General features: G+C 37.9%; 3 protein-coding genes across 3 annotated transcripts; 1 reads left to right on the plus strand and 2 right to left on the minus strand.

Annotated features, from left to right (window-relative positions):
* Nucleotides 1–2,264: 2,264 nt before the first annotated feature.
* Nucleotides 2,265–3,530, plus strand: LOC133709463 (uncharacterized). Its single transcript, XM_062135217.1, has one exon. It carries the CDS (start codon nt 2,454–2,456, stop codon nt 2,958–2,960), a length of 507 nt encoding a protein of 168 aa, XP_061991201.1. The 5' UTR covers nt 2,265–2,453; the 3' UTR covers nt 2,961–3,530.
* A 2,353-nt stretch (nt 3,531–5,883) lies between these two features.
* On the minus strand, nt 5,884–7,954 carry LOC133708616 (dynamin-related protein 4C-like). The gene is made up of 2 exons (XM_062134080.1): nt 7,674–7,954; nt 5,884–7,242 (listed from the first exon to the last, which is right to left on the minus strand). Exon 2 carries the CDS (start codon nt 7,215–7,217, stop codon nt 6,087–6,089), a length of 1,131 nt encoding a protein of 376 aa, XP_061990064.1. The 5' UTR covers nt 7,218–7,242; nt 7,674–7,954; the 3' UTR covers nt 5,884–6,086.
* Nucleotides 7,955–8,090: 136 nt separating this feature from the next.
* LOC133708615 (DNA topoisomerase 1 beta-like) lies at nt 8,091–15,816 on the minus strand. The gene is made up of 17 exons (XM_062134079.1): nt 15,537–15,816; nt 14,597–14,719; nt 13,437–14,470; nt 13,142–13,336; nt 12,354–12,434; nt 12,042–12,101; nt 11,795–11,889; nt 11,519–11,675; nt 11,282–11,407; nt 10,819–10,899; nt 10,625–10,715; nt 10,178–10,311; nt 9,315–9,383; nt 9,142–9,231; nt 8,922–9,025; nt 8,665–8,833; nt 8,091–8,521 (listed from the first exon to the last, which is right to left on the minus strand). The coding sequence occupies exons 2-17, from the start codon at nt 14,682–14,684 to the stop codon at nt 8,453–8,455; spliced, it is 2,643 nt and encodes an 880-aa protein (XP_061990063.1). The 5' UTR covers nt 14,685–14,719; nt 15,537–15,816; the 3' UTR covers nt 8,091–8,452.
* Nucleotides 15,817–15,955: the final 139 nt, after the last annotated feature.

Raw genomic sequence — 15,955 nt, forward strand, 5'->3', positions numbered from 1 at the left:
CCGGCATCATGCCTTTATATAGAACAACATGTATGTTCTTCTTGCTTGCTTTAGATCTTGAATTAAAGTAAGATCCTCCGCTAGAACACGTACATAATTTCCAATCAAACCATTGAAGTTCAGCTTTGGTACTTTCTCTTTTTCTCTCTTTCTTTTACCAAAGGTACTTTGTCTTTTTGGCAAATGAGTTGTATTGTTCCTATTGTTGTAAAACAAAACAAAAAAAAGTTACTATATTTAACTTTTAAGTGATTAGTACTAGTAAAATTAAATTAAATTCGGTGTGTTTGTATGAGAAAATTATGAAATTCATGAGAATTTATAAATGATGGAATCTTTAACTCTATCAATTTAAAATTCTATTAATTGCAATTTCTGTTGTTTGGTTGTATATATTTAGGATTTTAAATGTGTAATAAATTAAGAAATTTTAAAACAAATAAAAAAATAAAATAGAAAAAAGCCTTGTTTTGGAAATGAAAATTAAATATTGCAAAGAAATTCGTAAATGACACTTATTTTGGTGGAAATTGAAGTAGGGAATTTAAATAATGAATTCCTTCGTTTTTTTCCACAGAGAAATTTAAAATTTCTAATCTGATAATGCCAAACGAGGGAATTAGCTTGTAGGAATTATGAAATCCTCACTTTCAATTAAATTCCATTATTTTTTTCCCTCATCCAAACACACTCAAATGAAAACCAACCTGAATCTAACAATAAAGATACTATTTATCCACCCTATTTATCACTCTAAAATCATTGTTAAATATTTTGGCACTATTGTTGATATAACCACACCCGTATTATGTTGATAATTAACCTTTCTCAGGTTTGTAAGGTTTCTCAATCAGCATAATACATTGCATACTCCGCTTGTCAATTTAGTCGAAGCAAGATTTAGCATCACAATAACTATTATAAGTCCATATAAAACAAAAGGTACTTCTAAATATTTCTCCTTCACCCACCAAGAGAAAAATCATAAAGTTAAAAAGTAATTTGACCATCCCAACCAATATGGTATGGACATACCCTTACAGCTTTATTTTCAAATACATCTAACTGAAAATAAAATGGTGTCCTCGAGAGAATTTTGAGAGTGTATGAACGACTTTTCTTTTGGTCAAGGTGTATGAACAACCTAAGACAACAATGCAAAGTAATAAACTCCCAAATTAGAGGATGTTCTCTCTCGTCTATGAGAGATATAATCTAGCACCTCTCAACGTTGTTCTCTTTCATGGTTGCATAAAAAGGCTTGGTCCCAAAAGCTCTTCACATGTGTCGTAGTAGTGAACTAGTGATCAATCTTCGTCCTCTTATGAAACGCAGTTATATTTTTTTATTGTGAATGTTACTTAAAATACTATTTTATTTTAAATTATGTCGTTTTCCCTCAAAAATAACTATTCAAAATATGCTACTACACAATGGTTACTAGTTTTACAACAAACATCACAAAGTTCTATGAAGCATAATTTATAATATGTCAACCAACCAAGGCTAATTTTTTTTTCTCTCAGATACATGAAAGAAAAGCTACAAAACAAAATCTCTAGCACAAACATCTCCCAGCTGATCCAACTGAAACGTTGGGGACACGGATAAGGGAAGACAATGAAATCAAACATATACAGCCTAGATCGATTAGCGATTCTATCAGCTACAAAATTAGCCTCTCGAAAGATATACCTAACGTTAGATGAAGATGAACTTGACGTCTGCTGCAAGCGATTTAATTCTCAAATGAATGTTCACCTTTCCCGTAACGCTATCAATGAGTAATCTAGAATCTCCTTCCTCCCAAAGTAAAATAGTCTCCTCAACTAAACCTAGCTAATTTCCTAGTCGCTTCCCTTAAACAATGATTACCCCTCTTAAAAACATATCTTCCCCAACAGACAACATAATACACACACAATATCCCACCGAATGTGATTTAACAACCAAAAAAATAAAAAAAATATCACAACCGCGTTTCCAAGAGTGAAGAGTCCAAAGCAGCACACATTTTCGGCGAAACAAACCAAGCACCCGTCCCATTTCCCCGACGCTCGCAAGTCACAAGTCACAAGTCACAAGTCACAACCACCAAAACGCCGTTACACATAACGGAGCCGAGACCCAAACGGTTTCCGTCAAATCCGAACACCGAGGCGGGTCAAAAGACCCAGTCTCTCCTTCTTTGAAAAATGATTACTTGTATCACCCTCACGTAGACCCCACGCGCCACCCAAGCTCCCCTATATATACCCCCATTTCCTCTCGCAACACCACAAACCGATTAGATTCCAGCAGAGCAGAGAGAAGAAAGAAAACAAAAACAACCTCCTTCTTCCCTTCGTGTGAGGAAGAAGAAGAAGAGGCCAAGAAAAAAAAAAGATTAAGAGCTTTTTCCTTCTTTGATTCTTTGTTTCTTCATCTAGGGTTTGAATTTTAGGGTTGTAATCATGGGGACTGAGATCTTGAGGCCACAGGATTGTCTGATCGAGCGGATCCGAGTCTCTCCGCCGAAGAGTAATTACTATGGAAATCCCATTCCCATTCATGTGGCTAGCAACGTTAGATCTAGAAAGCCGGCGGTGAGGGCGGAGCAGAGGAGGCCGGAGCCGGCGGCGGCGGTCTCGAGGAGGTCCGGCCGGTCCAGCTCCGAGGATTTGAAGGCGGAGAAGGTGACGATTTTGAGGCGGGGAGAGCCGATGAGCCGGTTGAAGAAGGCGGCGAGCGACGGCCGGTTGGAGAGGTTGGGACCGGGGCCGACGGTGGTGCCCAAGGAGGTGAGTATTTTGGATTTGAGGGCTCCGGCGACGGACATGTATGCCGGATCGGCTTTCGCGATGTCGCCGGAGCCGAGCTCGCTCCCGTTGCCGTCGTTCTCGAGGAAGAAGAAGCAGGCGTCGAGGAGCTTTGACGACTCTGCGACCAGAGACCTGAGGCGTTTGCTTCGGCTCGAATGACGAAAAATTTCAGAGGTCAATAGTCCGGTGGGAGGATCCGAGTCCGAGGACCCGAAGAAGGCCCGAATGGATTCGGATTCGGATTCTAAAAATATAAGTGAAGCTACTCTCTGTCTCTCTCTCTCTCTCTCTCCTCTACGTCTGTATGATCGGCGACCCTCGTCATGTTTATCTGGGTTTCCGGGTCGGATCTGTCCGTGATTTTTTTAAACGGCGAGGCAAGATCCGGAAATCTGGAAAAAAGACGAGGGTGAATTAGTAATTACGTACTACTTGGTAGCGCTTGGTTTTATGGGGTTGTTGGTGAATGGGGTAAATTTGGAAGTTAGGATGGTGGAAGAAGGAAAAAAGTGGGAAATGGGGGGTTGATTTGTAATATTTGGGAAATTAGTTTGGGTTGGAAAAAAAGTAAGAATTTGGGATATGGTTTTAACTTATTTAGTGTGTATGTGATTATGAATATGTCAAGTGTTTCTGCTCTGTTGGGGAAAATATGGAAGGTGGGAGACTTTATGTATAATGTACTTTGTAAAGGAAGGAGGATATCAAAGTCTGGGCAGAATTTATATACATCTTATGCTTGGTGTCGATTAATTTATGGTGCTTAGGTTTAAATTTTCTGTACTTCCCAGAACTAAGAAGACAGTCAGACAGAGATGAATGTGTAAACATGGCAATTCAGATATGACATGAATTGAATTCCTACCCAATAGCTCAATATAAAACTAATAACATTTTGGAAAAAGTTGATATTTTTGTGAGTCTCACTCCAGAAAAGGTTCAAACTTGGGAGAATATTAGGCCACACTGATCCTATATATATCACATAAGTTATGTGCACGTCATGTGACTTTTCCTGAGAGATATGGAAATGTGTCGTGGAATCCCCCACCTCCCACTTTCCTTACTACTCCCTCGTTTCCTCTACTGATCGGCTTGATTCTCACAAAAAGTACTCCTCGATGGTCTTCGGGCAAACCCATTTTCAGTCAAGTTGAGCCTCATCCAGCCAAGTCCTTTGTATAGCTGCTCATGTTTTTAGAGAGGCGAATGCAGTAGCAGATGAAACGGCAAACCTAGAACCTGAGATTTTGAATGATTGTATTTTGTATTGGAAGAGAAAAGTGGGAGAGAAAAAAAAAAAAAAAATGAAATACATGTGGATTCATAGACTTTATTATATGACACTGATTTGGTATAGAATAGTATAAAAGACAACAACTCTATGTAACACACTTTAATGCCTCGTGGGAAGGGAAATGAAATTTCCCAACTTTCCATTCCGATGTTTGGTAAAGTAAGGAAAGTTATCAGGAAAGTTGTTAAAAAGTTTGTAAATAATGTAATAAAATAATATGTTGTGAGTAATAAATGCAAGGAAAGAAGAGGGGAAAGTGATTCCTTTAGGGTTTGGAATGAACCACTTTCGCTGACCAGGTATGGTCAGCCAAAGCTGACCATATCCACTAACTGGATGACATGCGTCCTTCTAAGCCAATTAAGCCTTCCTCACGCGCTCCCAGTAGCGATGTTGGTGAAGGCTTTGATTGAGAGGGTGGGGAAGGCGGTGGTGGTGACTGGAAACCGACGATGGGGAGTAGAGAAGGGGTTGAGGATGGTCAAGTTGGTCGCCGATAGAGACTGGAGAAGAGGGAGACGGAGTATAGGAAGAGGAAGGAGGAGAACAGAAAGAGAGGCAAAAAAAAAAAGACACGTGTTGGATTGAGAGTGTGACACACAGGGGTTGGTTAGGAAGGGCTTGGTCAGCCAAGTATTGTCCTTTCCTTTCCTTTTGCATGCCAAACGCAAGAGGTTTCATTTCCTGTTGCTTACTTTCCGCGAACCAAACGTGTCCTAAAAAGAGGTCATCTTTAGAACGGGCCTCTATATATGAGAGATACATTTTTTTGGCCAATTTAAGAAATCTTTTGTGGGGCTGACTTTTCGAAGATCAGACTATAAAAAATGGATAAGAACCACCCCCTATATATCAACCCTGAAAATTGTAAGACATTCAAATGAGGCTTACGTTCCAAGTAACTAGAAATTGGGATCATAATGAGTAGTAATCATCTACTATCTGGTACTGCTACTTAATTGGTATACTTGGAGCAACTCCAACAGCTTCTCCATATTTTGATTTTACTCTACTTTAGAGAAAAATAACTTCTTTTGCTCCAACAGATTCCTTATAACTATCCCTAAAATAGGGATAGTGAGGAAAGAGAAAACCAAATTCCCTAAATTTACAGCACTCTCTAAAATTTTAAGGAAGGATTATGAAGATTTTAGAGATTGTTGTAAAATAGAGAATCTGTTGGAGTTAGAGAAGAAAAAGAGATTAAAGCTTTAACCTTTGCATCCCTATAATACAAAAATTATAGATAAGCTATTGGAGTTGCTCTTAATAGAGAAGTAAATTGGATGTGAAGGCGAATGTTGACACTCTATTGGGAATCGGTTGTGGGTTCTAAGGTTCTGGATGCAAATCTTTTTGACAGATTAATAATAATAGCAGAATAAATTTATGGAAACATATCATCTCTCCCCTCTGCTTGATCATTCCTTAATTCAGGAGCATGGGCTATTTTTTATGGATTGAAGTTCTGCCTACGTGAAGGACTGTCTCTTATCGAAGTAGAAATTGATGCAAGCAATGTCATGTTGTTGTTGATGCAGCTCACACCGTCACTAGAGCAACACGGCCTTTAAGGCAGTCATTGTATTGGAAAGAATCTGGGCCTTCATGGCTTGAAAATGCTTTGTGGAATAATGTAATGATCTGACTAGGGGGTGGTACTCCTTATCTTAGCTTGATCGAGCCCACCGTTCTATTGACAAAACAAAATGCACTGCTTAATTAATTAACTAGTTCGAAACAGATAATTATAGTCCAAACACCATAAACACCAATCTGGCCAGGAAAAGAACAGAATAGCATGCATATAAGCAAAATGACAGGAAAAGAAGGAAAGAAAAATCAAAAAAGCTGGCTATAAAGAGAGCTAGCATTATCTCTCATCATAAGCATCCATAATCCCCTCACAAATCTCCTTAGCTTTCTTGAGCATATTGATTCTCTTTTCAAGACCCTTGCGTGCCAAAGGATAGTTCTCAAGCATATCCTCAAATACATGAGCAAAATGTGGCCTCTTCAAGATCTGCATATCGAACATCTCCAAATCCATGTATGTGTCCAGAAGGTTTGCAACGTACACTCGACTGCAAATGAGAAGCCATACCTTCAATAAAAGTTTCTGTATGTATCTTCCGAAATGCAATTGATTGCATTCTGACGCTAAAGGCTTCAGATAGTAGATCACGCGAGTAACTCCTAAGACCTTCAACCACAATCTCCCCAATACCGTCTACAATAATTGTAGAGGGCTTTTCCGGATCATCAAGGACTCCATGGATGAATACATTGCATTTGGACATAAGTCTAGTATACTCGGAAAAAAACTCATCCGTTTTTTCCTCATTCACATTCACGGTATAATAGTTCTCATGCGTCCACTGATACGACCTCTGAATCATCTTGTCCATTATATTATAAACAAGTGACTCAACATGGATACAAAGATGAACATATCTTGATAGATAAGTCTTTAACACAGAACGAGTTACTTGCATGATCACGTAATACCAGAACATATACAGAAACCAGGAATCATGGTGATGTTCCACCACGGCTAGATCTGCTGTAAGATCCGCGGCAAGTTTTGCTGCAAGACCACTGGCTTTTCCCACCTGCTGAGTAAACATACAGTAGTTGATCTCCGACTGTAGGAAGTTACTTTTGAGGTCACGTCGGAAAAAGCTGGAATGCAGCCAGCCACGTTCATCCTTGAACTGATTGTACATCTCAGCCAGGTTTGCAGTGCCGTGCATGCTCTTGTCATCAGGATACTCATCAAATTCTCCTCTCACAAGGATTTTTATGAGAGATTCTTTGGACAATGCCACCAGTTGCATGAAAGTGGCAACCGCCTCATCAACCGATGAAATACTAGCAGACAGCAAATTAAGTTCCGAGAGGCAGTAACAGAGCTTGGCATCGATCTTCTTAGCAATCTCTGGCAAGTCTCTAGCTCTGGTTGGGACTGGAATTTCAATCCCTTCCTCCTTGCAAGAATTGATGACATGTCGGATCTTGCGGCGAGGAATTACAGCATCTTGGTTTGCTACTCCCATTTCTGATCTGGTCTTTCTTTCTTTGGAACCTCTTGATGATTTGTTTTTTCTCTTTCTCCCCATTTCTGAAGTATACAAATGGTCACAACTGAAAGAAAGTGAATCAAGAACTCGAGAGTGATTAGTATTTAAGGAGGTTCGGTTGGAAGCATTGGTACTCGAGCAATCTTAAATTCATTGGAGCTAATCTCCTTAATTAGGTGCATGCATGATGCACGCATGAAAAGTTTTTCATGTTTTCAACACATAAAATTAAATTCTGGCTTTAAAATTTGAATTCTCTTGGGTATTTGGACTGCCTCATGTTGTCTGCTTTGGTTAAAGAAGTTTGCGTCTTTTCAAAATTTCAATGGTTTTTGGTCAAATCGTTCTCTGGTAATTATTATACTAGTAAATGAATGATCTAAATATACAGGTCTACAGAGGTTAAACATACAATGACATCCTTATGCAATCTGTAAAACATAAAACATAAAACATAAAAGGCGGGATCATACAATGAAAGCATTAAGAGTTCACCTTCACAGAAGTGTGGGAATAAGTAGCATTACTCATACATAGTAAATGCCAAATCGGTAATACTGTATTAGTGATTCTTGTCAATGAACGTGGTGGAACAGGCATTAACCATCAAAGAGCTTTACATTAGAGGTTCAAACTTAACTCACAACAGCTAAAACCCTAACACATAGGGGCTTCTTTGACTCTCCACCTATAAAATAGAGTTCAACATCAAATGTCTTTTCTGATCATATTTACTTTCCCACATATCCAAGTTTCAGGAGGTAGTACACTGTAAACGAGAAAGAAATGGAACAACACTGTTATACTACTCCGCAAATGCTAAGAGATCAGAATTAATATTGCTAAAATAAAAGTTCAAAGAAGTAAAAGGGGTTTCTCTAGAACAATAATATGGTACAGAAGAGGAGACAATGAAGATAATGATTTTAAATTGTCAATTTGTATGTCAAGGTATCTTAGACAATTGAACAATCAGTAGCGATTTGAATGTCCAAATGAACACTTGTTTCCATCCAGGAAAAAGAAAAAGAAAAAAACCCCACAGGTTTAGAAGGGGGGAAGGCAACTCAGTCAATCATTAGATTAGATTAACTTACAACAAGATAATTCCGCTGAAGAAGGAAAAGACATTGTGAAGTTCTATAATGGAACAAAGAAAGGCAAGGACGATTCTCAATCTTTCCGATTTGTGGGGTTTTTTTCCTCTTTTCCATAAGAATAAAAAATCTCAAGGATGGTGGGTATGGCAGGCATACGATCACCATCTCTAAATATCAGAATCTGAAGTCAGGATCGACATCCATTGCCCAAGCAAACTTTGCCAGGAGAGACTTCTGGAATATCTGTGTCAATAGCAAATGGTCTAGCTTATTAGCACCAGCTCTTTATACATGTGTACAAATCACCTATTGTTCATATAAAGACCCAAAAATGGAGCATATCTATTGGCAGTATCTCCATTGAAAAAATAATTAGGATAGCTCACCTTCTCAATGGGGACTTCATGTCGTTTGCACCATGCAACGGTGATTCTAGGATCAAGATAGTTGATTTTTGATGTTCCCAATGCAATTGTTTTCATGTCGTCTTTGGTTTGCATATCCAGTTTTACTTTATCAATCTTTTTATTGGCATCAGCTATCTTCTTCTGTAACCTGTAACAAATAAAAAAACTAATCTACTGAACCACTATACTCACCAAAAAAAAAAAAAAAAACTGAAGCAAACAACTAGTCGTATTACGCTTCCGGGGTCAAATTTCTCTTCTGCTTTCCATCTGCATCTTTCAGTGGGGGCTTTCCATTTCTTGCCCTGTCTAAATCTGTCTTTAGCTCTTTTAAAACACTCTGCAACCACAAAAGAAAATTAGGTCTGGAGCAATAATCACATATTGTACTTATAATTCAAGTACGAGCACCTAAGGATTACAATGAAGTTGCAGATGAGGTCATCCTGTCATTACCTGAAGGTCACTAAGCTTTTCCTTTAGCTTGTCCATTTGTGATTCATGAGACTTTGACACAGCTCGCTGATGATTACAGATAATAGCAACCTGCAAAGTAAAATACCAACAATTATAGATGCCACTTAATAAAAGATAGTAGTACAAGTTCTCATGGGATGGACTGTCTTCACCTTCTTGTTTGCTGTATCATAAAAAACTTTTTTCTTCAATACATCTCCCTCTGCAGTTTCCTGGTACAACTGCCATCAAGAGAATGATAAATAAGAATCAGTATAACAGGTTCCTGATGAATGATATATCTCTTGGCTATACTGAACATTTTACAATAACATCAGTCATGGTTTGTAGGGAACAAAATGCTTTTATATGCTTGTGAAACATGTAATGCTAACGTGATGACAATGTAGTATTAACAAAGCAGACAAAAAATAAAGTAATGAAACTGAACTATTTAGGGAGGTTGGATGAACTTCTATTCATGGACAGTAAGTACATTCTAGCCTATAGTTAAAAAGAAGCTCTGCATTTTTGTTTCTTTAATTTAATCTGATAATAAATATAATTAAACTTGAAAATAAACTTCTTTTAATATTTCTCAGAACTATAAGTCAATAAGCATCAAAGCTCCCCGGGATTACGAGTATTTCATCCCATCTGAGGTCAAAGATTCCAAACAGTTTGATTCGGCAAACAAATAAGAAAAACATTCACCATGTTATTGGTATTTTCATTAGCAAAAGTATACGGGGTTTTATATCTCACCATACAATGAAAAAAAATTATATGATTGTATATCTATAAAAAATGCTTCCCCTACATTTTTTTGTGAGAGGCTAGTGCATTTTTTGTTACTGCTTGTCCAAAATTGTGCACAGCTAGAAATTTACCGAATTTCGGAGTCTTAGCATTAAGAGAGTCCTATTTTTACTTGGGAGTTATATTTCAAATAGGAATCAGCTGATATGTAAAACATAAAAAAGCACAGCAAGAAACATAAAGTTCAAAAAATCAGTGAAGGGCAGCACCAACTTACTTCATTATCCAATGTGATAGATGCATTGTATGTACGGAACACTTTTGCAGTAAGACCAGGCATCAGTTCCTTTAGATGTGCATTCAATTTACTGGTATCTAACTTGTCAAAGAGATCATCACTGTCCTTTTTCCCTGAGCAAATAGGAAAAGAAAAATATAATTCATGCACTTTGGAGTCATGTACAGACATAAATATAGATGATATATATGACTGCTGTGTTTTGGGGGTGGGGGTGTAAAGTTGTGATCAATTTTTCTGAAGTCTGCAGTGAGGAAGTATGCTCCTGACAAAGTAGATATTATATCAAAATATTCTAACAGTGCAAGGTCCACATTGTGGATGTCAGCTCCAAAGCATCTATCTCTCCACACACATATATATCTCTCTGTGTGTGTGTAGCCACACAAAAGTGACAAATACTAAATTTAGAAACCAGCTACTCACCTTCCTGAAACTTTTTTATTTCCTTGTAAACAGCAGGTTCTACTTCAACAGTATTTTCATATCGGATGGAATCTTTACCAAGAAAGTTAAACTGATTTGAAAAGGACAAGAAAAAAAGAGTTGACATGTCATTTCCTGATGATCAAACAAATTTATAAACAAACTGCACCAATTTAGAATTCCAATAAACATACCTCCAATGAGTTGGGGGGGATTGCTTTTACATTCTCTACTTTTAATGTGCAGCAACCAACAGTATCAGCTTCATCATCATCCTGCAGGCCGTAAATGTGAAGCATTCATAAATAACTGTCTTAGTCGATTTTTTTTAGCATAATTGGTTTGACCTCTCATGTTAATTCTCCCTCTCTATAAGTAAGAATTAGCTGCACAGATACTGTCGATACTGGATAGTGAATTTAAATGTTCGGCTGATGTTTACACTACTTGTTAACCTACATAAAAACCTTGTTCAAAAAAACTCTAAGACACTAAAAATTGAAAAGCCAATTTATCTTACACCAGAAGAGTGCTTGCTATACATACATATATTATTATTATTTTAAATTCATAACATCATGTGGAGCCAAGCACAAGCTTGAATGTGGTTAAAAACAGTCTATATAGGCTCTGTTAAAGTACAACTGCAAATTATACCTTCTCATTTCCAGCCCTCAGAGCAAGTTTGTCAATGAGATACGTAGCAACAGCTATTTGCCGCTTTGCAGGATCTCTACTTGTAAAATCCCTAGTGTATGCAGCCCTGATATCTCCTATGTAGTCCTGCAATCAAAATAGTACGTTTTTCCATAAAAAAGATGATATTCCTCTTCGACATTATCATATAACAAATCACTGTAATCAAAAGCTTATAGCACATCTTCATCTAAACACCTTCAACTTCCTTGCTTTCTCATATTTCTCCTTGTCGCTTTGCCCCTTCAAGGCACTACTAGCTGCAAGAAATACATATTTGAACTCCTTTGGATTGATTGGATCATTCCAGAAAGCCAACCATGTAACAGTATTGTCATGCCTTACTTCTTTCCACCTGCGTAAAAAAATGTACCAAGTTAACCTCAAAATAGTTCCAGAAGAGAAGATAAGTAGATCAGGAATAAACAATAACCTTTAAATCCAATATATTGAAAACAGAGAGGAAGAACAAACCTTTCACCCGGAATGGGGCATTCGGGAACCTCGGCATCCTTTCCTATATTTATTGTAACTTCACTTGGACTAATCCGCCTCTTCAGCTTTCCTGACTGATACCATGAGTAGATATAGTTAACGGCAACACGAAGTAAGGAAAACTCTGAACCTATGTAAGCACTTCAACAGATAATGCATATCAAACTATCTCATCATGAACAAATCAGAAATCTATGTCACAGAAAAGAAGAAAAATCAAACAAACCTTCGGATGCTCGCCACGGCCTCGGAATAATCCAGGTGGTTCAACTCTGAAGTTTCCAACCTGTATTGAGATTACAATCAGAAACCACATGGGTAAATTAAATGCAAACAAGAACAGAGCTATGCTATTATCATCTATAACACATTATAATCAGGATACCAGGAAATGGATCACAAGAAGCATATCCATATTCAGAATCATCAGAAAAGCATATCCATATTCAGAATCATCAGAAAAGAGCCACAAATTTGGAAGATATATTGCAGATAGGCAGACTGCTAAAGAGGAAAGATAATCAAAGCTAGAGATAACCTTCTCTTTTACACCATCAACGACAGCCCACATATACTTCTCCTCTTGTTTCAATTTCTCTTCCTTGACAGCTTTCTTCTCCTGCATCAACAGAAATTCCATGACAGTCATGCAACAGGACAAGGAAATCTTCTCCATATAGTATAAGTTGTCACCAAATATAAGCCGCTACTGATGTAATATAGGAAATTATAGATCAGTCTGACGTAATATACAAGGAATGGATACAGTGACGCTAAATGCATCTCTCACATGTAAACCAAAAAGGATCAAGAAAGGAATGCATTGATCTCTTGCCAATCCATAATGAATAATCAAAAGATCGTGACTTGTTATTGACAATAGATATTCCAACAGTATGCCATGGAAAAACATGCTTTACAGAGAAACACTTGCCAAAAAGTGCATTGGGGATAAAGACTGTTCGGATCACTAACAAAAATCCAGAAACCAAATCCCCAACTTGTTTCAATAATAAGTCCCTAATGCTAGTAGTGGATCATAAAGGTGCAGCAAACATAATAACATCAAGATCCTAAAACTTGACAAACATGAGTGGAGCACCATAAACTATACTGCAAAATAAAACTGGGGGACAAATATGACTGGCATGTCTGTCAAAACATAGCTTCAGCAACCCATTATTGCTTAGTACAAAAGTGAGCCCAGACAGGTAGAAAACCGAATCTTGCCAGTAAAACCAATAATGGATACAAAGACGGTTTGGTTAGTATCAATCTCTTAAGGCAAACTTTCTTATATCGTTATTATGGATATCACCAACTTACTTCTGTACTCATTTGTTTCTTCTTCTCCTTTTCTTTCTGATACCAGTCGTATATTGGTTTGAAATCACAAGCATCCAATTTCTGAATTACATGGTTCTTCCCAAGCAACTTACGCCAATCATTCCAGAAGTTGTCTCTGAAAGTTTTTTTCTGCACATATTCTGTATCTATCATCACTGCATACATTGTTGCAACCTGTAAGGCAAAATACTTTTAGTTTAATAACTTTCAGAAATGAAAACTTAAGCGATATAAAGTATGTCAAGGAGAAAATAGATCGGCAAGAGTAAGAAACCTCCTCTTGTTCAGGAGTCAAGTTCACTGGCTTGCCATTGTAAAGCATCTTAACCCCGTGAGGCTTGTAAGGAGGTGGGAAAATGACACCATTGTGCTCTAAAGTAGTCCATTTTTTCTGCCCATCATTAGAGCTAGGTCCTTCTCTTGTTGACTTAGAATACTTTGAAAACTTATCTGTTTTTTTGCCTTTCTGGATCTTTTTCTGGATTGAGGATGAACTGACTTTAGATACAGTTTTCTTCGTCAGAGATGATTTATTAGCAGATGTGGCTTTCTTCATTCTCTGGGAAAGTGTCATGTCATCATCATCTGCCTTCGGCTCTGTTTTGGCCGACACCTGCTTGCTCTTTAGAGATGTTGAAGACTCTGCAATTTTTGGCTTTTTAATTGAAGACTGCTCAGCATAATTCGCCTTATCTAGAGGCCTCTTACCTGACACCAAAGAAGAGCTTTTCCCTTTATCTATTGTGCTTGAACCATTCTTCTGAACCAATGGCTTCCTTTCTTTAGCGTCACTTGGCTTACAGCCTGAGGTTCCCACATTGGACTTATTAACCCTTGTCGATAAGGGTTTATCATCTTCATCATCTGAATCTTCCTTTTTGACATTGTTTATTTTAGCCTTCAATCTGGAATTTATCGGTTTTTCATCGTCAGAATCACTGTTGTCTTCAGCAGGGCGTTCAATAGGAATATTTTCCTCTTTAATAGAGACCGCCTTGTTTTGTTCTGATAACACTTTTGGGATTGCTGTGGGAGATTTCCCTGGTGGCGGCTTTGTAGATGGAGCCATCTTACCCTTTTGAACACTAGAGTTTACACCATTGGAAGAGTGTACGTCAGAGACTCTTCGTGGTTGTCCATCACACCTCTGAGACGATAATTTCTTTGTGTCTGTGTTTGACTGATTTTGTTTAGATGCTGTAGACCGTTTGAAAACTAAAGGTTCCTCGTCATCTTCAGATAGATTTGGATTAATATTATTCTGATAAGCCATCAGCAAACTTTGTGCTCTACTTGCATGTAGATCACCTAAATCATGCAAAACATAACATATATTTCAAAATGGGTACACTCCCCCAACAATTACAATGAAAAGCACACATGTGAGGCTAGATAATTATCCATAAACAACAGAAGAAATATTATCAATATGACCTAAATCAGATGCTGTAGACCGTTTGAAAACTAAAGGTTCCTCGTCATCTTCAGATAGATTTGGATTAATATTATTCTGATAAGCCATCAGCAAACTTTGTGCCCTACTTGCATGTAGATCACCTAAATCATGCAAAACATAACATATATTTCAAAATGGGTACACTCCCCCAACAATTACAATGCAAAGCACACATGTGAGGCTAGATAATTATCCAAAGACAACAGAAGAAATATTATCAATATGATGATAAATTCAGGCAATTCTCTTCACAATTGGTTCAACACGTTAGCCAACTTTGAAATGAACTATGAGAAATGTGACACTCCCCTTAAGCTCATCCAAGGCATCTAATGTGACCCTAAGATTCTCCTCAAGTTTTAAGCTCAAATTACTGTAAGGTAAAGTTTTGGACAATCTGTCCATGTAGAGACTGGCAATGACAAAATAAGTAAAAAGGGACCAAATTGATAACAAGGAAAGTTACTCAACACCATTCACAAGCCTCACAAAGCAGAGCCTAGCATTGTCTCTAAGTTAAACGAAAACCCGAATTTCTAATTCCACTTATTGTGTTACCAATTAGAGCCGCATGAACTACAGACAACCATCAACTCCCCCAAACTTGCTTTTCCCCCAATCTCCCAAAACAAAAGATACCAGCTTTGATTGAACAACCCAGAAAAAGCAAATACAATTTTATCAAAACTAGAACAGATAAACACGTTCGTTATATATTCAACAATGTTTGCCTCACACCAAACTCAGATACAGCTCAACTACTTGAACCAAACCTAACCTAAAAACCTAGCAATGGAAAAAAAAAATTAAGCCCATTATTTCCGTCTTCACTGTTTCAATTCCCTCCAGCGGAACCCTAATTTCAATTCAAAAAATGGTGCGAGAGAGAAAGCAAAAAGCGAGAGGCTTGAGACGTACTTGTTCGGCAAATGTATTGAATGCGACGGCAGCGTTTTGTTGTCTGAAATTTAGGGCAAAACCGAATGGTATTGAGCTGAGTTTAATTTATATATTAGGGCAAAGCCGGGACCTCCAGACGACGCCGTTTTTGGGGTTAGAGAGAGAAGGAGAGCTCCGGATTCTGGTGAGAAAGAAGGGAAGAAAGGTTTGGCCTTGGGACAGGTTTTTACAGAAACCGATCAGGAAAATTTGACAGCTCCAAAACTGGCCCAGCCTTGTTTCCTCTTCACGTTTTTGGCCCTTTTGCCACGTTTTTAAGGTTCTAGACTGCTATCCCTGTTTAAACGTTGCGTTTTGAGAGGGAGGTGAGGTGGAATGCTGGCACGATAGGGTTGGAGTGTGTATTGGATACAATTGGAACCTAGGGCTTGGATGTT

Source organism: Rosa rugosa, chromosome 5, assembly GCF_958449725.1.
Source record: "Rosa rugosa chromosome 5, drRosRugo1.1, whole genome shotgun sequence".
Classification (NCBI taxonomy): domain Eukaryota; kingdom Viridiplantae; phylum Streptophyta; class Magnoliopsida; order Rosales; family Rosaceae; genus Rosa; species Rosa rugosa.

Coding starts and splice junctions, on each gene's coding strand:
- LOC133708616 (XM_062134080.1), bottom strand. CDS start 7,217: ATGGGGAGAAAGAGAAAAAACAAATCATCAAGAGGTTCCAAAGAAAGA.
- LOC133709463 (XM_062135217.1), top strand. CDS start 2,454: ATGGGGACTGAGATCTTGAGGCCACAGGATTGTCTGATCGAGCGGATC.
- LOC133708615 (XM_062134079.1), bottom strand. CDS start 14,684: ATGGCTTATCAGAATAATATTAATCCAAATCTATCTGAAGATGACGAG. Junction 12,102..12,353: donor TTGATGGTGTAAAAGAGAAG/GTTATCTCTAGC, acceptor ATCTCAATACAG/GTTGGAAACTTCAGAGTTGA. Junction 10,312..10,624: donor AATAAAAAAGTTTCAGGAAG/GTGAGTAGCTGG, acceptor CTATTTGCTCAG/GGAAAAAGGACAGTGATGAT.